General features: G+C 39.3%; 1 protein-coding gene across 1 annotated transcript; it reads right to left on the minus strand.

The window, feature by feature from the left end:
* Positions 1-8,356: 8,356 nt before the first annotated feature.
* Positions 8,357-24,756, minus strand: pnn (pinin, desmosome associated protein). Its single transcript, XM_072267782.1, has 9 exons — positions 24,603-24,756; positions 22,566-22,637; positions 22,209-22,277; positions 18,185-18,257; positions 17,860-17,954; positions 14,147-14,222; positions 12,659-12,814; positions 12,438-12,576; positions 8,357-10,060 (listed from the first exon to the last, which is right to left on the minus strand). The coding sequence occupies exons 1-9, from the start codon at positions 24,713-24,715 to the stop codon at positions 8,862-8,864; spliced, it is 1,992 nt and encodes a 663-aa protein (XP_072123883.1). The 5' UTR covers positions 24,716-24,756; the 3' UTR covers positions 8,357-8,861.
* Positions 24,757-25,909: the final 1,153 nt, after the last annotated feature.

Here is a 25,909-nt window from a genome sequence, read left to right on the forward strand (position 1 = left end):
GGAGGCATAGGGAGAAAGAAAGGGGGAGGGGGGAAACCCAGAGGATGGGCAATAATGGATGGGGTACGAGGGGGAGGTGGGGCATTAACGGAAGTTAGGGAAGTCAATATTCATGCCATCAGGTTGGAGGCTACCCAGATGGAATATAAGGTGTTGTTCCTCTAACCTGAGTGTGGCTTCATCTTTACAGTAGAGGAGGCCGTGGATAGACATATCAGAATGGGAATGGGACGTGGAATTAAAATGTGTGGCCACAGGGAGATCCTGCTTTCTCTGGCGGACAGAGCGTAGGTGTTCAGCTAAACGGTCTCCCAGTCTGCGTCGGGTCTCGCCAATATATAGAAAGCCGCATCGGGAGCACCGGATGCAGTATATCACCCCAGCCGACTCACAGGTGAAGTGTCACCTCACATGGAAGGACTGTCTGGGGCCCTGAATGGTGGTGAGGGAGGAAGTGTAAGGGCATGTGTAGCACTTGTTCCGCTTACAAGGATAAGTGCCAGGAGGGAGATCAGTGGGGAGGGATGGGGGGGACGAATGGACAAGGGAGTTGCGTAGGGAGCGATCCCTGCGGAAAGCAGAGGGTGTGGAGGGAAAGATATGTTTAGCGGTGGGATTCCGTTGGAGGTGGCGGAAGTTACAGAGAATTATACGTTGGACTCGGAGGCTGGTGGGGTGGTAGGTGAGGACATGGGGAACCCTATTCCTGATGGGGTGGCGGGAGGATGGGGTGAGAGCAGATGTGTGTGAAATGGGAGAGATGCGTTTGAGAGCAGAGTTGATGGTGGAGGAAGGGAAGCCCCTTTCTTTAAAAAAGGAGGACATCTCCTTCATCCTGGAATGAAAAGCCTCATCCTGAGAGCAGATGCAGCGGAGACGGAGGAATTGAGAGAAGGGGATGGCATTTTTGCAAGAGACGGGGTGAGAAGAGGAATAGCCCAGATAGCTGTGAGAGTCCGTAGGCTTATAGTAGACATCCGTAGATATGCTGTCTCCAGAGATAGAGACAGAAAGATCTAGAAAGGGGAGAGAGGTGGCGGAAATGGACCAGGTAAATTTGAGGGCAGGGTGAAAGTTGGAGGCAAAGTTAATAAAGTGAACGAGCTCAGCATGTGTGCAGGAAGCAGGGCCAATGCAGTCGTCGATGTAGCGAAGGAAAAGTGGGGGACAGATACCAGTATAGGTTTGGAACATGGATTGTTCCACAAAGCCAATGAAAAGGCAGGCATAGCTGGGACCCATACGGGTGCCCATGGCTACACCTTTAGTTTGGAGGAAGTGGGAGGAGCCAAAGGAGAAATTATTAAGAGTAAGGACTAATTCCACTGGACGGAGCAGAGTGGTGGTAGAGGGGAACTGGTTAGGTCTAGAATCCAAAAAGAAGCGGAGAGCTTTGAGACCTTCCTGGTGGTGGATGGAAGTATATAGGGACTGGACATCCCTTGCACATGCCCTTACACTTCCTCCCTCACTACCAATCAGGGCCCCAGACAGTCCTTCCAGGTGAGGCGACACTTCACCTGTGAGTCTGCTGGGGTGATATACTGCGTCCGGTGCTCCCGATGCGGTCTTCTATATATTGGTGAGACTCAACACAGACTGGGAGACCGTTTCGCTGAACACCTACGCTCTGTCCACCAGAGAAAGCAGGATCTCCCAGTGGCCACACATTTTAATTCCACGTCCCAATCCCATTCCCATTCTGATATGTCTATCCACGGCCTTCTCTACTGTAAAGATGAAGCCACACTCAGGTTGGAAGAACAACACCTTATATTCCGTCTGGGTAGCCTCCAACCTGATGGCATGAACATTGACTTCTCTAACTTCTGTTAATGCACCTCCCCCTCGTACCCCATCTGTTATTGCCCATCCTCTGGGCTCCTCTCCCCTCCCCCTTTCTTTCTCCTTAGGCCTCCTATCCCATGATCCTCCCATATCCCTTTTGCCAATCAACTGTCCAGCTCTTGGCTCCATCCCTCCCCCTCCTCCTCTCCCTCCCACTTTCAAATCTCCTACTAGCTCTTCTTTCAGTTAGTCCTGACGAAGGGTTTCAGCCTGAAACGTCGACTGTACCTCTTCCTATAGATGCTGCCTGGCCTGCTGTGTTCACCAGCAACTATCACGGCTTGTAAACGTTTTTTGTAGCCAGCTAAGAGTCTTTCAATTCTCGTTTGGGGGATTTTCGCCTATTCTTCCTTGCAAAAGGCTTCTAGTTCTGTGAGATTCTTGGGTCGTCTTGCATGCACTGCTGTTTTGAGGTCTATCCACAGATTCTCGATGATGTTTAGGTCAGGGGACTGTGAGGGCCATGGCAAAACCTTCAGCTTGCGCCTTTTGAGGTAGTCCATTGTGGATTTTGAGGTGTGTTTAGGTTCATTATCCTGTTGTAGAAGCCACCCTCTTTTCATCTTTGGCTTTTTTACAGACTGTATGATGCTTGCTTCCAGAATTAGCTGGTATTTAATTGAATTCATTCTTCCCTCTATCAGTAAATGTTCCCCGTGCCACTGGCTGCAACACAAGCCCAAAGCATGATCGATCCACCCCTATGCTTAACAGTTGGAGAGGTGTTCTTTTCATGAAATTCTGCACTCTTTTTTCTCCAAACATACCTTTGCTCATTGTGGCCAAAAAGTTCTATTTTAACTTCATCAGTCCACAGGACTTGTTTCCAAAATGCATCAGGCTTGTTTAGATGTTCCTTTGAACCTTTTGAATAGAACACACCTCAAAATCTATAATGGACTACCTCAAGAGGCATAAACTGAAGGTTTTATCATGGCCCTCACAGCCCCCTGACCTAAACAACATCGAAAATCTGTGGATAGACCTTCAAAGAGCAGTGCATGCAAGATGGCCAAGAACCTCACAGAACTAGAAGCCTTTTGCAAGGAAGAATGGGTGAAAATCCCCCAAACAAGAAATGAAAGACTCTTAGCTGGCTACAAAAAGCATTTACAAGCTGTGATACTTGCCACAGGGGGTGTTACTAAGTACTGACCAATCAGGGTGCCCAAACTTTTGCTTCGGGCCCTTTTTCTTTTTTGTTATTTTGAAACTGTAAAAGATGGAAGTAAAAAAAAGGTTTCTTGCTTAAGATATTAAAGAAATGTGTCATCTTTAACTTTATGCCTTTTGGAAATCAGTTCGTCTTTTACTCGCTTAGCTATTCACAGTAACAGAAATTTTAACCAGGGGTGCCCAAACTTTTGCATGCCACTGTACATCCCAACGAGAAAGAAGTACGCTAAAGGCAGAATGACACAACTGTGGCAGACAAGTGCAGACAAAACCACCATAAAAGCTCAAGAAAGGGCATATAATCTGGTTTGGAATGGTTTCATTTGCTTCAGTTGTTGGCATGATGTGCTATTCCCTCTTTACACAGTAGTTACGGTCTTTCTTTTATTTTAAATTGGGTTTTTCAGGTTTCTTGCTTTGTCGCTGCCTGTAAAGCAGATAAATCTCAAGATGTATAATTTATACATTCCTTTATAATAAATATACTTTGAATAGAACAAAAATTAGTTGGAAGTTAGAGGATTGGGAAGTGTTTAGAAACCAACAGAAGGTAACTAAAAAAGCGTGAAGAAGGAAGAGGTGGAATACGAAGGTAAACAAGGCAATAATATTAAAGAAGATGTCAAAAGTTTCTTCAGATACATTGAAGTGTAAAAGAGAGGCGAGTGTAGATATTTGACTGCTGGAAGATGCTGGAGAGGTAGGAATGGGAGGCAAGGAGATAGTGGATGAACTGAATAAGTATTTTGCATCAATCTTCATTGTGGAAGATACTAACAGTATGCCGGAAGTTCGAGAGTATCAGGGGGCAGAAGTGTGTGAAATTGCCATTTCTAAGGAGAAGGTTCTTGGGAAACTTAACGGTCTGAAGATAGATAAGTCACCTGGACCAGATGGTATACACCCCAGGGTTCTGAAAGAGGTGGCAGAAGAGATTGTAGAGGCATTAGTAAAGATCTTTCAAGAATCAATGGATTCTGGCATGGTTCCACATGACTGGAAAATTGCAAATGTTACTCAACTTTTCAAACAGGGAGAGAGTCAGGAGGAAATATTAGGCCAGTTAGTCTGACCTCAGTTGTTGGGAAGATGTTGGATTCAATTGTTAAGGATGTGGTTTGGGGGGACTTGGAGGCACATGATAAGATTGGCCATAGCCAGTATGGTTTCCTTAAGGGAAAATCTTGCCTGGTAAACTATTAGAATTCTTTGAAGTACATGCAGGATATACAAAGAATTGGTGGATCTTGTGTACTTGGGTTTTCAGGCCTTTGACAAGATGCCACACGAGGCTGCTTAACAAGTTAACAGCCCATAGTATTACAGGAAAGATACTAGCATGGGAAGTAAATTGACTGATCAGCAGGAGGCAGAGTAGGAATAAAGGGAGCCTTTTCTGGTTGGCTGCCAGTGTCTAGTGAAGTTCCACAGGGGTCTGTGTTGGGACCACTTCTTTTTATGTTATACATCAATAATTTCGATGAAGGAATTGATGGCTTTGTGGTCAAGTATACAGATGATATGAAGAAATTTTTAATATTACTGCAACTTAGTAATTTTTTTATGTATTGCAGAGTACTGCTGCTGCAAAATACAACATATTTTGTTAGTGATAATACACCTGATTCAGATGCACAAATGTTATTTATTTTTGTATGATCCTAAACAGTATCTAATAATTTTCATGTACACTTCCTATCATTCTCTATGTTACTATATCTTTGTAAACTATCCTGGATTTTTGGCATGCAACACAAGAGTAACTTGTAGTTCAAAGTTGATATATTATCAAATTATGTATACTATATACAACCTTCAGATTTGTTTCCTTACAGGCATTGAGATTGCAATAATTAATAAAAAAAAGTCAAATCTATGTTATGTGATTTAAGTATCATTTTGGGTTTACCTTGCTTGTATTTAAGTTTAGTAGGGTAGGATAATATTGTACTGTCTCAGGAGAAAAATATCTAAGAAAGTTGCAAATCTGAAATGAAGTTTTTTAATCAAGGATTCCAGACCTGTAATGCCGGCATTCTCCTTCCACAGATGCTGCCTGATCTGCTTAATTTTATAAATTTATTTTTATCTATGTTTATAATTTGGATATTTTTAACTTTTTCCTCAATTGTCATTTCCTTCAGTGTTGAATTATTCTTGATCTTCACCTCTTATACCACTTCTCACTCTGAGTGTGGCAGTTGGAACTGAACATATTGCAGATTTTAATAGCTTCAGCAGATGTGGATTCCAGATTTGTTTGGGGCTACATATATGCTAGCATTCTTTTAATGTTCTTTCAAGGACAAATTGATTATTATTCCGAGGATTCTCCCTGCATCTACTGTTCCACTTCAATTATTTTGTAATTGTACAGAAATTTTACACTTGTTAATTTTAAATTGGATATCCAACATGCTAATTTAAATAAATCCAAATTTTTGGTTGTCGCAGTCTGATTTTCCCTGGTTTTATTTCAAATGATAAAATATTGTATTTTGATATTTTCTTTATGGAATTTTATAGCTGTACAAGTTCCTTAATGATGCAATTATCTGGACATTGTTCTGAGCAGAATTTGGGCAATTCATTGGGATTCCAATCATTTTAAATATACAATATTTTTCATTGCCTGGTGCATCTTGTGTTCAAAAGGTTGTCAATTCAGTGTGCTTCTTTAATAGGGTGTGCTGATTATCAGTCACACAAGTATGACTGACCTAGGAAATGAGGATTGGAAGAGCATACATTCGCAAATCATTTAATGTTAAATATGTAGCTTAGAGTTACCCAATTTATATACAGGTCCACAATCCCTCATCCAAAATCCTTGGGGCCAGTTGCATTTCGGAATTCAGAATTTTTCGGATTTCAGACCCCCCACACCAAAAAACACATATGCTCAAGTCCCTTATTTAAACTGTCTCAGTGCAGTGGATTTTAAGACCCAGTGCCGCACCAAACCTACGCACATCCTCCCATATACTTTAAATAATCTCTAGATTACTTATAATACCCAATACAATGTAAATGCTATGTAAATAATTGTTATACTGTATTGTTTAGGGAATAATGACAAGAAGAAATTTTATTTCCAACAAAAACATTCAATAAAACATAAAAATATACAGCTTCAAACAAACCGAATCAAACACATGGTGAATGACCTATTGGAATAAATGTAGAACGTCACTGTCACTATAAAACTTCAGTAACTTGTCTTTCTGTTTATTTAAATCACATACAGTGGTAGTTCCGACACTATTTTCTTCAGCAAGACGCCCCACAGACACACCACGATCAAGCTTCTGCAATAATTCCACTTTCTGCGTTATTGATAGAGAAGATTCCTTCTCTTTTTCTCATTGTTACCCATAGGGGTATCTGCAGCTCTTTTTGACATTTTCACAGTGAAATTAAACACAAAGTCAACGGTGAACACAAAATATCAGCGAACAGCCAATGCACGTGTAACCAGTACGAGCACTGAGCCAAAACTGACGTCTGGCGGCCTCTGCTAGTGCTGCCACGTCACACCTGAGTGACGTCAGCTGTTGGCGAAAAAAAAAACTTTGGTTTTCGGAGCTTTTTGGATTTCAGAATTTCAGATAAAGGAATGTGCACCTGTATTACTCTAATGTATTTTTCCAATTTCATCTGAGTAAAAATTGTTGTAGATAACTAGTGAAGTAAATATCATTTGTTTCTATAGATAAATCTTATGAACAAGGGAAGTCTAGTGTTTACACTTCCCTTTTTCTTTTGTTAATGATCCTGTAATAATTAACACCAACCTTCTTGCTTTTTTCCTGTGATAGTAGCATGATGGTTTTATCATGTGCGTACATATGCAAGATCTGTATACAGGAATTGCAGATAAGTCGGCGAGTTTCATTTTCAAAGCAAGAAAACTGTGCCTATTTATGCCACATAGAACTTTCACCACAATGCTAACTAAGTATTTTTACTAAGATTTCCTTACCTTTAGTTTTGATCAATTTTGTCACTAGTTCCACATTTTTATCCAGAGGTCTGGGCACTGAAAACTAACCCCATACCCTGAAAAAAAAACTCTCCAACATACTGAAGTAAATGCTACCAAAGTACAGCCATCTATTTTTGTTGCAACACCCATAAGGAAGTTAACTTTTGGCAGGGTAACTAATAGCTACTTCCTGTTCCAGCTCGCCTTGCCCATTTGATCACAATATTTTGTAGAAGTTAGTGAAGGCAAAAGCATTTGGGATCAGAGTAGGCAGCACAAGCAACTACACATGTCCTTAACCAGTAAGATAGAAAGATGATAAAAATTAAGCAAATAAAGATTGAGATTTCCATTTGATTGCATTGCGGGAATCCCAACACCCACCAATTTATGGCTGCCTTGTAACAGCTCCTTAGCACATACCATTAATATTCTAGAGAAATACTCTATTTTCAGCTTTGTAGCAGGCAAACATTTTGTTGTTCATTTTGCTTCCTGAAAGTATGAAAATTACGATAGGCAAAATAACAAGATTTCAATTTTCCTGAGACTATTCAATGACAGTAAAATATAACAATTGAAATGGAAATATTAGTGTTCCGCATTCAGGAAGGTTCAAATGATTTGCATGTACAAAAAAAGACTTTGCACTGAACTCGTGCCTGGTTACTTTTGGCCATCTAATCACCTCCCAACTGAATGCAATCTTGGTGACAAATTCATCTCATATGGGACCTGAAACAGATCATTTGGCTTTCTGATCACAAAGTTGACCTTAACCAAATTCTAAAACTGTATAAGAACTTAAGCAGAAGACAAAATCTTGGGAACAATTCCAGCCAATTCCCTGACACTCTTATTGTAGGGAATGGAACCCTAGGAATAGTTTTCTTCTTGCAGAGGGGCCAGAATTGAAACTAAATTTGAGATAAATTTACATTAATAGAGCATGTTTTAATACTGCAAGCTGCTGGAACCCACTTGTATCTAAGCTATGCCTTCCCCTTGAAGGATACATAGAATATGTCAAATCTGCACTTACTTTTCTTCAATATACTTCAAAATGTAAAAGACAGCTTGATCATAAACACACGATACTATAGATGCTGGAAATCTAGAGCAACACACACAAAATGCTGGAGGAATTCAGGAGTTCTGGCAGAAGAGCTCTATGTTTTTTTCCGATCACATATAGAACTCAATTATTTGCTGACAGTTTCTACCCTCTCACTTTCAGATGATTCCTTTTGATTCTTTCCCTCCTTGACCATTTTATGGGATAGGTTTACAACTGATATCCATCACAGCCCACGGCATTTAAAGAGCAAGTTTTTGTGAATCGAGCCATATTTTGTAGAAAACTTTAATATAAGACAAAGAATTTTCAACAATTTTAAAATTTACATTTAATTCTACATAAAGGAACTGTATAGTACATACTCAATGACAACCATCTTTACGCTAAGAACAATACTTAGAGGAAATTTTGCCCCCTAGAACTTCAACTGTACAAAGGAGGCATCAGTGGTTGAATACAACAAATCTAAAAAACACTGAAAAGGGAAGAAAGCTAATCCGTCTAGCAAGATTGGTACAATATTTTCCATACAACTTCATCTTCTGAAATACACTTTAATTGTAATTGGAGAAACATGTGCATACAAAACATTGTAAAAGTACAGGGATTAATGGTAATTTTGAGTCATGGTTTTCAAATAAAAGTACTATACATCAAGCAAGACTTAAGGCGGCTTCATTTCCAGCTGAAAGAAAATATTCCATCTACCTGGTACATTGTACACATCAAGCAATACTTTGCCTTCCTAAAGTCAATTCTTTTTCAGTCAGGTGATTAGTGCTTTTTATCTTTTCTGTCCAATTTATGATCTCTGTCAGTCCGTGACGACCTTTTGCCTGAACGACTTTCTGATATAGACCTCTTTCTATCTAACCTTGAACTCTTTTCCCGTGAGCCTTTTAAATCTTTGCTACTGGTTTTTGATGACTTACGGTCCTTATCTGCACTTGAAATACCTCTACGTTTTTGATCTGAGCTCCTCCTGCGCTTTCTGTCTCTGCTGTGACCCCGACTCCGGCTTCGGCTCCGGCTCTCGCTACTGCTGGTGCTGCTCGTACTGCTGTCTCTGCTACTGCTGCCACTGCTGCTACTTGTGCTGGAACTGCTCCTGCTACTGCTGCCACTGCTTGAGCTGCTACCACTGCTGGTGCTGCTCGAACTACTGCCAGAGCTGGAACTACTGCTGCTCCGACTCCTACTCTTACTCTGTGCCTTCTCACGACCTCTGCTTTTGCTCCTACTGCTACTTTTACTCCTGCTTCTCTTTGGCGACACCCTAACTGGTTCTACCTGCGATTCTACAGCTTGAGTAGTGGCAGGATTCTCTTGTTCCAGCTCATGCCCAACCGAACTTTCAAGTTCAGATTCAGGCCCTGGTTCAGATTCTAGTTTGTGCTCCGGTTCAGGTACCATCTCAGGCTCAGGCTCTGGCTCTGGCTCAGGCTCAGGTTCGGGCTTAGGTTCAGGCTCAGGCTCAGGCTCCACCTCAGGCTCAGGCTCAGGTTCAGGTTCAGGTTCAGGCTCAGGCTCAGGCTCCTTACAAACCTCTTCTACTCTCTCCTCTCTACACTCATCTACTTCCTCCACCATATCCTGATCATTCTCTGTATTCTGGCTTGCTTCCTTACCATCAACAGGCACACTTTCCGGCTGACTATTGCTTTCCCCTTCCTCTAGCTCTTCCTCTTCTTCAGCTTCCTCCTCCTGTTGCTTTTCCTGCTGCTTCTCTGAATCACACTTATCTGTACCTACTTCCATTTCCTCTTCCGCTGCCTCCATTTCTACATCATTGTTCTGGTTACCCAATTCCTCCATCTCCTCATGATGAGCCACCTTACCCTCCTGTTCCACGTTTTGTTGTTCTTCATTCTGCAACTCTCGCTGTTCTTTTTCCTTCAATGACTGACGTCTAGGTCTAACTTCCATTCTGTTAATCTGATCTGCAAACTCCAGGCGCCTGTGCTCGAAAATACCTGCAGATTTAAAAACAAATACCTGCTAATACATACAAATTAAAATATTTGCTTTCAACGAAAAAAGTAAAACCGTATTCGAGCAGCGAGGAACAAAAGGATGAATTCACGGGAGGCGTTTACATCAGAAACATTATTTGCACTCTATGCACAAGATCTGCACTCTATAAGCTAACCAACAGCTTTTCTACTGCCATAGTAGTTCCTCCCGAGTTACTCAATAACCTGAAAAATGCAAAACCTACAGGGAAAATAAAGTAAACTTGAAATAATCAGACAGGATCTCTAGGAACCAACACAAAGCTGCAAACGCAAACCCCCAATTGTTCATTTTGTAATTTACCCACTTATGTAAACAAGTACTACTAATCCAAGACAAATTATTAATCTGGTTTGGATAAGCGAAGATTATCAGGACTTTTTTGGCTCCAGCAATTCATGCCAATTTAATCATTATATACTCAAGACTGGGTGAATTTACCAACTTAAGACTTGTACTTTTAAAAAATTAATTTGTAAGTAGTAATTTTAACCAACAGTCTTAACTTCTGATTACACAGGTGGAAAATCTTACTCAAAAAGCTTTTCAGGATGACAACTGAGCATCGCGCCAACCCCCTCCAACTTAAGTTGTTGCATTTTATTTAACAATTGAAAATGAACAACGTGACACCAAAGACAAACCAAGCACTTATCTCTGGAGGAACATAATTTAAAAGTACCAGAATAGAACACAAATCAAACTGTGGTCTAAATTGGGAGACCACTGTATCAAGCACATGCACATCATTCAGGTGCCTTGCCGTTTGGTGTGTGTGATCATGTTTCTCCATCCATCACGGTCCCTGATCCTCCGAATTGTAGTTGTTGCCTCCCCTGTTTCTAACCATGATGTTATTCCATCTATCATTTTCATTCTCTGTCTGCCTCTGCTTCTTTTTCCTTCTAGCTTTCCAGTTGTAACTAGATGTTCTAATGTCTAATTCCCATGTGTTGGGTTCACAGCCCCCTCTTCTGCCACGATGCGGTCACTCACAGGGTGGAGTAGTAACACCTCATATCGTCTAGATAGCTTCCAACCTAATGGCATGAACAATGGCTTCACCTTCTGTTAATTATTTTTCTCCTCCACTACCCCCCTTCCTCCTCCTATTCCCCACTCTGGCCTCTTCTCCTCACCTGCTTATCACTTCCCCTTGATGCCCCACCCTTTTCTTTCCTCCCATGGTCTACTCTCCTCTCCTATCAGATTCCTTCTTCTCCAGCCCTTTACCTTTCCCATCCACCTGGGTTCACCTATTCAATTTGTCCTCCTTCCCCTCCCCCACCTTTTAATTCTACCATCCCCCACCCCTTCCTTTCCAGTCCTGAAGAGTCTCAGCCTGAAACGTCGACTGTTTATTCATTTCCACAGATGCTGCCTGATGTGCTGAGTTCCTTCATCATTTTGTGCATTTCTCTGAACACAGAAAGAAATTAGAACCATAATCCAAAAAGATTTCACCTGAAGTGAAATATCAGAAAGATCAGCAGGTTAGCTAAGACCTGAAACTCCCTTTCAAAGAGACACACATCATGCACAACAAGTTCCATAGATCTGTGGCTCTCAAATCTGTTCAGTGTGTAAGTTTGTGGTCAATCCTCAACTTCATTCACTTTCCCATCCAACTGTTATATTGCTTGATCCTTCAGGTACCTCAACAATTAAAATAAAAGCTAAGATTGCTGATATACCTGACTGAATAACAGTTGCATTGAGAAAGAATTCCAATTTTTTAAATATAGTTTTCTCCCCATTCCCAAGTCAGCATCCTGTAACCTTTGCTTTAGTTCTAGATTTTCCAGTTCAAAGAATCAGTCTCTCAGCACCGACATCACAATGACGTCAACATTCATTCTTCTGAATAACCAGACTCAAGCTCTCAATATGTCATTGTGTCTGACACATCAATCTAGTAAATGAACACTGCTCCAAAAATATATTCATTGGGTTACAGACACCAAAAGTACATAAGACACATTGGACGTTGACTTGCTAAAGCCCTGTACAATTGCAGAAAGGCTTCCACACTGACATGGTGAGTTTAAGAAAAAAATACATCCACCTTTTTTTTTTGGCTCTGCTTGATTAATACTCTAAAACTCTACCAGTTGCTCTAACCCTCCTAAATCTATTCTTAATCTCCTTGATTAGGCACAAATGAACCCTTCTCTGGAAGGTTTATTTTCAATGCAATCTACATTCACTGAGGATACAATGGAAAGCTTGGCATTGCTATTACTAAAATAAGCTTTCTACTAAACAAGCAAAATTATGTAATATAACCCATACATATGAAATGTGATTGACTGCTTTTAATACCATGAACATACACACCATTCATCTTCCTCTGGGAATCATCCAAAAGCTTTTGAGTAGCTGGGCAATGTTTGCCAGGAATGTAGAACAGATGAGGCTTTGTCTTGGTCCTTATGTACTTGATTATCTTTAAGTTGTGTTCATTCCATACATCTTGCTGTTTGAAAAACAAACAAATGTTAAAAGTGCATATACTACAAAATTTATAAACTTTTGATTCAGGTAAAATATCTCCCTACCAACTGGGCTAGTTCCACTTTTTGTTCTAGAAGTCTCAGTTCAGTTTGCTTAGCACGACGTTCCTCGAATAATTCTCTTCTCTCATTTTCTACTTGTTTACGTTCTTCTTCAGCTTGCACTTCAAGCTTCTGTTCTATTTCCTGACGTCTTTTTTGCTGTAGATTGGAAAAGAAAAATATAAAACCAAAAACAAAATCCCCTATTTCTTTCCAGTCACACCAAGGTAACTGTTAACATTAATTCTTTGGGGAAGTGCACTTTGACGTCCATTAATTCACTAGCTTCTCAACTCCTACCAATGTATACGTAGAATAAACATTCAATATTCAATAGGCTTCAATTTACAAATTAATATTATGATAGTTACTAAACTTAACTTCAATATAACTGAACACTAACTGTTGTTATTGCCAAAGTCTCAGCAATGAGTGTGGCTGCTTATCCATTGTATTAGCATACTGAAATTCTTCAACTGTGAGAGAAGGTACCGATGAAGCTGAATTTATGATAGTAAAATTTCAAAGGAATAACCTGTGACAATAACCAACAGAAAAAGGTTGTGTATTATATAGTTGTACAGAATAATTTTAAGTGAACTTACATGTCGTCTTGGATAACGAGCTGCAAACTAAGAAACAATAAACTAATTGAGGTGTGTACAGTGAACTATTATACAGCCTTGGGTTACCACTGGATAGAGGAACAATTTAGGCATGACATTTATCCAGTACATTTTAAAATATTCAGTTTACTTGAATGGATGAAATATACTTAAGCATCCACACATTTTCTATCTGTCCAAGGCATTATGCATCAATGCATTTATCAACATAGTTAAGATTTGTCCTTTCTTCTGAGAGGAGGATTAAAATGCATTATTAGGCTTTGCAATTAAATTGATAGTCATCATGATTGTTATTATACATCAAAATGAGGGCGTTCAGAAAAATGACAAATGCTGAAGTTCAGTGCATCATTATCTGCTGCTGGATCTTTCTGTGCGGGGGATGACCCAGGGCAAGGAAAATACCAGGTCAATGTGAGATTATGTTAGTCTGAAAGGACAATTTAAAACTATCTCCACAACTTTTTGTACTTTGATTTGAAATGTGTTGAACAGCTGTTTTAATTGTATTGGCTTTGCTATTTAAACTGATGTCACAAAAAGGTAGGATGTTTCGATGAGGGTGAATGAGATGCTATTGTTTCTTAACCACACACAACTAGCAGTTTTAAAGAGCTCCAATTCCACTTCCCCTAAAATAGCTTCGCCAAGAGGAGACAATGATATATGATATTGGAATGGAGTGCAGGAGCTAATTTTGAGTATCAGTATTTCAAAATTAAAAAGGAACAAGGGCAAATTAGAGTATGTATTGGAAAGAATATAGAAAATTATATGCAATATAAAAGATGAAGCCTTTGTAATCACAATGCAATAATCAGGCCTCTTAAAGAAAATTCAGCAAATAATAAAGAAAAAATACCCTCTCTGTTGCAACATTAGATTCCTGCTTGAACTTTTGCAAAGTACCCATCAGCAGGCCAAACATCCGCCGATTCCTATTTAAGTAAAATAGAACAATTAGATACTTTGTAATCAGCTGTCTTGACACTGACCAATCAAAATATCAGGAGAGAAACAAATTGCTGGACTGTAATCTCAAAATAGTAGAGCAGCATTACAAGGAATGAAGTATATTTACGATTAGGTGCCCCTTTAGAACAGTAGATTAGCTTAATAATAATACCCAAGAATTAAAAGTAAGCTGCCTTTCAAAATACACTGGCAAATCCATAATTCAAACAACAACTCACAAGTCAGGAAGGACATGCGTGAGTCTCATATCTGTAACTTCTCCCATGAAATCAATATTTAAGAGCAAGTCACTTTTTTAAAAAAAACTTAGCATTTATAGAAATAGAAAATCCCCAATTTTATCATTTCCATTACTTATCTTGCCCCACTGTTCTCCATTTGTGACATTATGCTGATGAGGCTTGCTTAAATGTAATATCCCATAGAATATTAATGTTATTGATTGCATCACAGCTTGGTAAGGAGGCTGCAGAGGGTCGTGCCATCACTGGCACAACCTTCCTCACCCCTGAGGACATTGTCAAAAGGTAGTGCCCCAAGTAGGTGGCAATCATCACAAAGGACACTCATCGTCTAGGGCACGCCTTCTCATTGCTACCATTGGGGAAGATATAAAGGAGTCTGAAGACCCAAACTCTACAAATCAAACAGCTTCTTGCTTTCTGCCATTAGATTTCTGAAAGGTGTATGAATTGTCATTTTTTTTTTGCAGTATTTTATTTGATAGTTTATAGTAAGCTTACGTCCTTGCGCTGTACTGCTGTCACAAAACAACAAATCTCATGTCATAAGACAGTGATAATAAAACAATTGCAAATGAAGTAAAACAAAGCAGATTTAGTTCTCTTTACTAGCCTGTTGTACCCAATATCTTTCTAAGTTTTAAGGCAATGATGCTTTTGGTCATCACACTGATCATTAAAAGGTAATAATACTATAATTTAATATTAAAATGTCTTTTTTAATAGTTCAACTGGATTTGAAGTGTGCAAAGTATATAGAAACATAGAAAACCTACAGCACAATACAGGCCCTTTGGCCCACAATGCTGTGCAGAACATGTACTTACTTTAGAAATAACCTAGGGTTACCCATAGCCCTCTATTTAATGAAACAGAAAAATCTGTAACATTACTGTTTACAAATTAGAGATTTAATAATGAGAAAATAAACAGTTTGAAATTTCAAGTCCAAAATTGCAGTCTTATTAAACAGCAAACTAATTTTTATGGAAAAATAGGCTAAATCTATCAGAAAACTAGATTAAATGTTGCAAGATGAGCAATGGCCAACATTTAAGCTAACTGAGGCTTAATGTCCAATAGCTTAAAAACAGGTAACTAGTGGAAGGATTGATTTTGATTTTTCAGAATTTCTTAGATTTCATGGAGATCCAACTGAATAGTCAGATTCTGATCCTTCCAAATAGGAACTGAAAATACTGAACTATACATTAACCAGCTCAATGTCAATATTACAAATTATTTCTGACAGACACAAAGAAAATCATGACAGAACAGAACAATGAAGTTTATTTATGAAGAGGAACAGTGTATGTAATGCTAGAATTAGTAGATTTAGACTATTATAAAATACTCTTATCACAAGATTAGATCATTGGATTACGTTTAATAAACAAGCACATAGGAGAAATGGTTAATAAACAAAACATTAGATCATAATCAGTGTTTCGGGATCACAAGCTACCTTGTGGTGCCCTACCAGGGTCAGTGCTAGGATCTCAGTTATTTTTGCTCTATACCTATGGGGCAGGGGACTCAGTTTGCCTTCTAAACAAAAGCTAAGTAATAAGCATGACTTTAAGCTGATGTAGACAAGCTATTTGAGGTAGGAAGAACGTAGTAGATGGGTATGTGGAAACATGTAAAATTTTCTTTGGTTAGTAGGAAAGGAAAAAATAAATTTTATTGTTTTAAAGTTGGAACTGAGAACAATGGTAAAGTAAAACTGCATCAATTTGGCATACCTGGGACTTTGGTGTTGGACAAATAGATGTTCCGGATTATTGTATGTTATTCCCAATAGTATTCTAACATCACTATTTTAAGATGTTTAACAGAAGAATAATACATTTCCAGTGATCTCAATGAGCTAAAGGAAGCACTGGGGACCTGGCTAGCCAGATGTTGAACATTCGGGATTTTGGACTAGCTGGATAGCAGACTATCAGTATTTACTGTATTCAGAAGGCCCCGAGTGTCTTCGTACATAAACTGAACTCAAGTGTAATTAGATGAATAGGAAGGCCAATCTGCAGGGATTTTCCAAAGTGTACTTAAAATGGTGATCTCAATGAAATACAATTAACAGACTCAGAAACGTAGAGGTTGGAGGTGGTTTTCCTTTGTTGGGAACCTCAAAACTGGAAGTTGCAGACTTAGAATGAGTCAGATTTTTCAAACCGATAGGAGTAACTTCACCGAAAGGATTGTTAATCATTAAATTTCTTTAGTTTGTATACACATCTCAATTTTAACTTAATCAGTGATATAGGCTTATGCAGGAAAAGAGTGGGTCAGCTACTATCTGACCTTAAACTCAAAACATGAAGTGGAATTCCTCATGTTCTTATTGATTACGGGGCCAATCAACAATACAAAATATAAGCAAACAGCTTTAAAGGGGTGCCTTAAAAACAAAAGCACGCTCACGTAAGGAAAATAGAACAATTCTAAACCAGTACAACTTCATAGGCCTTAGAATTGGAAAAAAAACTTTTAAAAAAATCCTTCCGAGGTTATCAATGATTTGCATTGTGTGCTCTTGAAACAGTGCTGTATTATGCTATACATGCTTAGTAATAAAATCTTGTGTTTAAAAGTTCCTCTCGCATCTCAGGCAGCAACTTTGCTGTTCCTTTAGTGCTTTAGCACAAAATTTTATTTTTTAGTAATAAAATCTTGTGCTGAAACCACTAAAGAGTATTAGTGCCTATAAAACAACTTACATTAACAAGTGATTAATAAACGCAAAAGATGTGCCAGTTACACACAGAATTTGCAAGGTGAAAATGCCATTTTCATTCAGCCAAATTTCACAAATGACATTTACGAGGGATGATTGATAAGTTCAGGGCCTAAGGTAGAAGACAATTTTAGAAAACCTAGCACATTAATTTTTCCTACATTTACACACTTAGTCCAGCAGTCCTGAAGCATGCAGATCCCTTCTTTGTAGAAGTCGACGTGTTGGACCTCCAGAAAGTGGTCCACAGCAGGGGTGATTGATAAGTTTGTGGCCTAAAGTAGAAGATGAGGAGGAACTTCAAACTTTCTGCATTTTCACTCAGCGTTGAACTGCATATGCATGTAACAAGAGCTGTATAACTCATCTCCTCCTACTTTAGGCCATGAACTTATCAATCACCCCTTGTACCTTAAAAACAGGCTGTAAATTCAACCTTTCAGGCAACATCATTTTTTAAAAAAAATAATCTTCCTTAATAAACAAAATTTAAAGTTAATCACTGTTAATGCAATTATTCCACTCCCCCCAACAGTTAATCAAATACTAGTGAAATTTCAAAGGGGCTACAGTATGTTCTAGTTGAATTTTATAATACCTCTGTGAAAAGCATACCTTTCTTTGCCCTTCTCATCCATTGTTTGATCTTGAATAAGGTCTCGGCGTGTCCTTTCTTTGGAGGTAGCAACAACTGAAGACTGCAACGCTGGCTATGAAGAATAAATATTTCATTTTAGTACAAATTTATTCCAGCTTTTAATAAAATGATGACAATACACAAATACTTCCTCAAAGACTGTTTACTGCCCCAAAAGCATACAGCAGTGCCGTATTCCCATGGGTGAGTGAAAAGTTAATGGATCATAACTTGCATTCCATTTCTAATTTGACAATGCAATTAACAATAAAACAGGAATGGTAGTATTTAAATCTACAATACCTTTTTTGTATCTTCATCATCCTCTGCGTCACTGTCTTGACGTGACTCTCTTCTTGAACGACGATCTCCCAGCCTTTTTACGAATAAATAAAGCATTTAACAACTGTTCTGTGCAGCTGCAAGTCAGATTCCTAAAAGTATATACTTCTTTCAGGCTGTTTTAAATTTAACAAGAAGATTCTCTTTAAGTCAGTGTTCCCAACCTTTTTATGCCATGGACCCCTACTATTAACTGAGGGGCCCATGGACACCAGGCTGGGAACCCTTGCTTTAAGCTAGCTATTTATGAGTTCCTCTATACACCTCTAATTTTGGTCAGACTCTTATGCACATTGCCTAAAATTTCTAAATCTCTAAGTTAGCAGTAAAAAAGCTATTCCTAATTTGCATTCTTCCACCTGCACGGATTATACCTGCCTCCTTTTGAATGCTTGTGGAGAGAAGTATTGAACATAAATACATTCTTGCAACTCTAGAAGTAGTAAAGTTTGTACTGAAGTTGAAGACCTAAAAGCACGAATTTCTGCAATCAGACAAATAATGGCGAGCTCCCAAGTTCACTGCTGTCAGTTGCTCAAATACAACTAAGCAGACAGCTGATATGAAACTATGCAAAAATCTTGGACACCCTAGATTTTTTATACAAACTTTGCTTTAGATGTTTAATTTTATGTCTTCTGTATTAGAATATCAGTAGAAGTGAGCAAATTCTAGATTTCAGATGCTAATGATCAATGACATAATGAGTTGAATGAACTAAACTGATTAACTGAAACAGAAACAGGTACAGATGTAATCAAACTGGGCAAAGGACAATCAAACTAAAAGGCGAGGGTGTGGCAGATGTGACAGCTTAACCTTCAAATCATAATTTCTTACACCATGGCACGAGCCAGCACAGCAACAAGATACAAAGTGGTCACCCTGCATTGGCAAGGTCTCTTCCAAGCAGAAATTTCATGGCAGACAGGAGATTCACGATCTGCTGTCCAAGCTCTTCTGAAAAAGCATGAAGAAACGGGCAAGGTTGAGGACCAGAAACAGTGGTCAGCCATGGAAACTGAGTACAGCAGATGAGGCACACATTCCTCTACAGTCCAGAGAAGTCTTGTCAGAAGTGACCATCATGGAAGGATTGCTGCCAAAAAGCTATTCCTCTGAAGTGGAAACAAAACCATGTGACTCTCCTACACACAAATACACAAGGACTGGGATGCTGAACAATGGCAGCAAGTGCTCTGGACTGATGAGTCAAAATTTGACATTTTTGGCTCGATCAGGCACTAGTTTGTCTATAGAAGAACTGGAGAGCACCACAAGGATGAGTGTCTGCAGCCAACAGTGAAACATGGCAGAGGTTCCCTGTAGAATTGGAGCTGCATTTCTGCAAATGGACAGTGGTCTGGTCAGAATTAATGGAATCCTCAATGCTGAGATACAAGCAGATCCTCATCCATAGCATAATACCATCTGATTGGTCCCAACTTCATTCTGCAGCAGGCCAAGCACATGGCCAAGGTCATAAAAATCTACCTTTAATGAAAGGAAGAACAAGGAGTTCGGCAACAAAATGTATGACCTCCACAGAGCCCTGATCTCAACCTCATTGAGGCCATCTGGGATTACCCTGAGACAGAAACAAGCAAGGCAGCCACAGTCTGCAGAACTGTAGCAAGTCCTCCAACACGAGGAATTCTGCAGATGCTGGAAATTCAAGCAACACACATCAAAGTTGCTGGTGAAAGCAGCAGGCATTGACAAAGTCGACTGTACCTCTTCCTAGAGATGCTGCCTGGTCTGCTGCATTCACTAGCAACTTCGATGTGTGTTGCAAGTTCTCCAAGATGCCTGAGCAACCTACCAGCTGATTTTCTTATAAAACTGTATGACAATGTACCCAAGAGAAGTGATGCAGTTTTAAAGAAAAGGTGGGCACATCAAATATTGATTTGACTTGTTTTTTTTACTGTTTACTGTTTATAATTTTTTTGATATTTAGAACTTTTAATTTCATTATTTTTGAGAGCATCTTCACTTTATAGTTTTTATATTGACTTGCACAGTATTGTACTTTTCAGTTATATGCATTTCAGCATTCTTATTGTGGCAGTGCAGAACAAGTCATAGAACCTCCACACACAAAATTTCTGGAAGCTAAATGTCCTGAGAAATTCATGTAGCAGACAGTCTGAATGTTATTGGATACAAAAAACAAACTCTGATTATATTTCTAGAAGTCACAGATGAGGAAGAAAGAGTGAAGAAAAAAAATTGCAGTATGTATCCATTAAGCTGCCCAACAAACCTGCCCAGCATTGGGAATGCGTGATAGGCACCTCCACATTATACAGAAACCAGAGTAGGGATCCAAGTACTTGAGCTCTTAGAAATTGAAAGGGATTGAACTACAATATAGATCACATGGGAATCATGGCAAAAAAAGATTCTACTTCAGTTCCTGCAGAGAATTTCAGAAACTAGGATTTGGCAGGAGCATAAAAGGGAGGAGCCACATATTCATGAGGCGTTGAGAACAGCTCTATAAGAAATTGTATTGATGACATAGTCCAAATTTTTAACAGAATTGGGTGACTATCCCAGTGGAGAGATTCAAGTGATTTGGACAAAACTCCTCTAACATGGCAAAGAAAGTGAAATATAATGAAGCAGAATAGACTACTTACAAGTGAAAATTAACATGGAAAAAGAAAGAAAACAATTTTGCTCAGAATTCAATTATAGGTAACAAAAGTCAAGAGGTAACATTGGTAAAATAAGATGCGTTTGTTATAAAGACTGCATTTACTTTAGAGAAGTGTATAGTTTTTCCAATGAATCTCATAAAATTCCAGACTTATATCAGGTTTGACTCAAATTCTACTGACAACTGGAAAAATACCACCATGGATGGGCAAAAAATCCCAGTACAGCTGCAAATTCTCAACACAGAATAACTCTAAGGTTAAGCAATGAGACAGCAGAAGCCAGAACATTCAAAATAAAAAGCAACCCATATAAAAATGTAAAAGCATTTAGCACAATAAGCTAGAAACCATTTTACCAAACAGAAAACTGTACTGTATAATGATTATCACAGCAACTGAATCAAAAGTGACAACTAAAGTTTCTAACAGCTGAAGATTCAGTTTCAATTCAAGCTCCGACTCAAAATAGCTCAGAGCCCAAAGATATCTTGGGCTTCACAATAGACATCTTTGATATGATCAAAAGATGGGAGCAAGGAAGATTAAGATATGCCACCAGCTATAAAGAGTCAGGCACACATCTAATTGCTGTACAGCAGCCACTTATTCTAAGCAGTTACATTTACCAATATTGCCTTGTTCCAGCCGCTTGATTAAACCACCATCTAGTAGTAATATTTTCAAAACTAATTTAAAAGATTTATTTGTCAATTACGGCTTGCTACATGCTGCATTACAAAGATATCTTAAGATTTGTGTTAAACTAGAAAAAACTGAGCTCAAGGTGCACTGTAGAAGAACCTCACGTCTGAATTTTCTGTATTAATGCTAACTAAATAAAAACAGAAGCTCCATTCATAATGCAGCATCTTCATCACTATGGATCTGCAGCAAACTCACTCAAGTTAGGACAAAATATTATTGTCTTCCATTAGAAGTGTTTCAGACCACAGCGCAGAGCCTCAGAACAAAAGGGTGTCCCTTTATAACAGACACGAGGACAAATTTATTTAGGCAGAGGGTGGTGAACCTGTGGAATTCATTGCCACATCAAATCATTGGGTATATTTAAAGCAGAGGTTGATAGATTTTAGATTTCAGGGATAAGACAAAAGAATACATTTGAGAAGGAAAAATCAGCCACGACAGCATGGCTGAGTAGACTGGTTGAGCTGAATGTTCTAATTCTGCTTCTATGTATAATAGTCATCTCACTCCAAACCAGTCATTGGACAAAGTGGTCATTCTAACTCCACCTGTAAGCCAGAGAAAGCATGTCCAGTTTTATGCTAAAGAAACCATTTTGCAAGTGCTCTTACCTGTTGATTGCCCCATCCAAATCTCTCTGTTTAGCTGGGGGTCCTCCTCCGCTATCCGAGAGTCCACGTCTAAATAAAAGGAACAGTCAAGTCAACCAAGAGGCTTCTTTACAAGAAAAGATAAACCAATCTTTTCCTCCTTCACTTTCAATGCATTAAGGGATAACCTATGGTCATAAAATGTACAGCAGCAGGATATAAAAGTAACAAGCAGAATCAGGACTCCTTCCTTGATCTGCTTTTACATTGTTTTCTGATTTACACAAACTCGATACAAAATTACCAATGAATGCAGGATGTAGCAAATGATTGCATATCACGGGTAACAGAAACATTGAAAAAGAATTTTAATCTTACCTAAGTAATCCAATCCCACGCCCCCTACCTCCACCAGGTCCTGTGATGGATAAACGTCTAGCTTGGCCAGGCCTAGTTAAGAACAAGTTTTGATTAACATGTGATTAGCTGCATTATATCAAGTAGACTTCTCGGTACAGTAATTTCAGAAGTATATACTCTGTAACTTTTTGCTAATATCTATGATTCTTGATGCAAGTAAATCACTTTTCCTTTCTAAAAAAAATTAAATATAGACAGATTTACAAGGTTGTACGGAACCAAAACAAGCCTTGCTGTCCCAATTTCTCCATGAAGACCAATGGTTTACGACAAAATAGCAGGCTCCTATTTTAGCTGATCTGTTTCCCCGTTTTTATATCCCATAACCCCATTCTTTGTCCATCCTGCTGAACGGTCTTGGCCCAAAATGTTGACTGGATTTCTCCTGCCCCCGCCCCCCATAGATGCTGCCTGGCCTGCTGAGTTTCTCCAGCATTGTGTGTGTGTGTTGCTTGGATTTTCAGCATCTGCAGATTTTCTCATTTGTGATCCCACTCTTTCTATTATTTCTTATGGAATAAACTATTATTAATTCTACCGACAACTTAACAAAAATTAACACTCATTTCAGCAGGATATGTACAAATTTTCGTGATGACTTTTCTTTTCACCCATTTTCAAATCCCTTCAATCTGGAGCCTATTCTGGTCAAAATCACCAATGAAATAAATAAGGCTCAGGAGCTTGAAGACTCCTACGGCCAGATTTGGGAACAGCTTCTTTTCAACTGTGATTAAGACTGCTGAACGGAACCTGACCTGTACCCTCCAAATATTCGAACCTGCCTCTCGGTTTTTTTGCACTACCTTCCTTTCTCTTTTCTATTTATGATTTATAATTTAATTTTTAAATATTTAGTATTGATTTGTACCCCAGGGAGAGCGAAACGCAGAATCAAATATTGCTGTTATGATTGCACGCTCTAGTATCAATTGTTTGGCGACAATAAAGTATAATTGCAATGCATTAACTTTATTTTATAATCGAGGCCTGCAATGCAACAGAAACAATTCACCATATTTCACAATTCATCCCCAATCCCTACCTTTACCAGACAACGCCAAGAGCTCTTCCACAATCCCAACTAAATGAGTACGAGACCAGTTTTGACATTAACACTCAGATGCAGCTTGAACACCATCACCAGACCTTGTTATCTGCAGAGTAAGCACCTGGCTCAATATTGTAGATAAGCCCAATGGCTTTTGATAAAATAGCAGGCAAGCCACCTCAATCAGCTTTTCCATATTTTTGACACTTCAATCTAATTTCATTTCCTTACCGAGATTGAGAACACTAATTTAAGGAATGTTTTGATTCCATGCATTCTGCAAAATAAATCCATTATTTTTGACACTGAACTAAACTGAAATTACAAGTTTACATTTAAGTTAGAACAAAAGTAATTCTGCTTAAAATCGACATATACACTATTCTGCCCGCAAATGGATTGCTCTTTGCCTGCATAAGGTTGTCAGTTGGGGGGCCAGTAAACTAAATCGGGGGGGGGGGGGGGGAAGAGACATTAATTCTAGTCGTTAAGAGAGAATTTGTCTCTTTTCAATTATGTAACTCCCATTATCGGAAAGAATGGCAGAGAGTTAAGAGATTTGTTTTATTGTTATAGAGATTCACGTTATTTGTGCGGTGGAATCAGGTAGCATAGACAGGGGGAAGGAGTTAGGTTGGGGTACTGTGTTCCCCATGAGCGATCTCACATTGGAGACGGGGGTTTTTCTGCTGGAAATAGTAGTGTCCAGGCCGAGGAACACGGTCTCATGTGAGGCTGCTCATGGCGAGCTGATGGCCGCCTGAGTATCACTAGGTTCCCCTTCCTTGCGATGCTACCACGACCGCCTGGTCCTGATCCCGGTTCCCTGTCGGACGCCAGCAGTGGCCGCAGCTTCTCACAGGCCGCGCAGCCACCGCGCGGGAGCATGGTTCCCGCTTTTATCCCCTGACGGCGGCTGAGCCGCAGCTGGCACTCGTCATTACCTAAGATCGTTTGGGTCCCGGCCCGTCAGCTTGCGAATGTTCTCGTCCACATTCTTCAAACTTTCCTTGGCTTTTTCCAGTTGATCCTGCAAACTTCTCACCGCCACCGCCATCTTTCCTATCGCGGCCCTACGCCGAGCACTCTGGGATCAGGCCAGGCTCCGCCTCGATGTCATCTGACCATGTCCGACGTCAGAGTGATTGACACCTCAATTAACCAATCAGGCGCAGATAGCTCCGGGAGAGCGAGCAAACTGGCGACCGGCTTCTATCTGAGTAAAGGTAGTGGTCAGGGTAGGGGGACATGTTTGAGGTTAGTTCAAATGCAGTATAGTGGTGATAGTTTAACATGGAGGACTTAATAAGTAGCTGCTCAAACACATAAGCTATAGAGTGATTGAGTCTATGTGGAACCACAGACAAATTACACCACTTAAGGAAGCCATTCAGCTCATTAAAATTCACAGGCTGTAACAGAAAAATATAGCCAGTTCCAGATTTGTCCCCCTCCCCAGAGCCTTGCAGATTCTTTCAACCGTTTATGTCTAATTCGCCTTGAACATTACATATGTATCTTTGCGGAGAACAGTACATTTGTATCCGCTTCTACCACCCTTAACGACACATTCAAGGCCCCAAATGTTACTTGTGTAAAGAGGCTATTTTCCTCATGTCATTTTAGCTCTTTTGCTCTATGTCTGATCTTGACTTGATTCCCTTCACCAAAATGATCGCTTTCTCTTTACTCAGCTGGTTTAAAACTAGTTCACAGTTTAAAAAGTTCGAAGTAAATGTTATTATTGAAGTACATATCTGTCACCATATACAACCCTAAGATTCACTTTCTTGTGGGCATACTCAAAAAATCTATAGAATAGTAACAATAACATGATCAATGCCAGATCAACCAGAGTGCAGAAGACAACAAACTGCAAATGCAAGTATAGATAAATAGCAATAAATAACAAGAACTTGAGACAGAGTCCTTAAAAGTGAGATCATTGGTTGTGGGAACATTTCAATGATGGGGAAAGTGAAGTTGTGTGTACTTACCCCTTTTTGTTCAAGAGCCTGATGGCTGGATGGCGGGGCAGGTAGTAACTGTTCTTGAACTTGATGGTATAAGTCCTGAGGCTCTTGTCTATCAGATTCCCCTAAATTTACTCTCTTCCATGAAGAACAATACCAATTTATTTCACATATCTGAAGTCCTCTATGACTAGATTTATTAAAGTAAATATTGACATGCACCCTCCCTAAGACTAAAAAACTTGGCATAAGAATGATGTTTTGAATTCAGAATCAGA

This window comes from Mobula birostris, chromosome 1 (genome assembly GCF_030028105.1).
Source record: "Mobula birostris isolate sMobBir1 chromosome 1, sMobBir1.hap1, whole genome shotgun sequence".
NCBI classification, from domain to species: Eukaryota; Metazoa; Chordata; class Chondrichthyes; order Myliobatiformes; family Myliobatidae; genus Mobula; species Mobula birostris.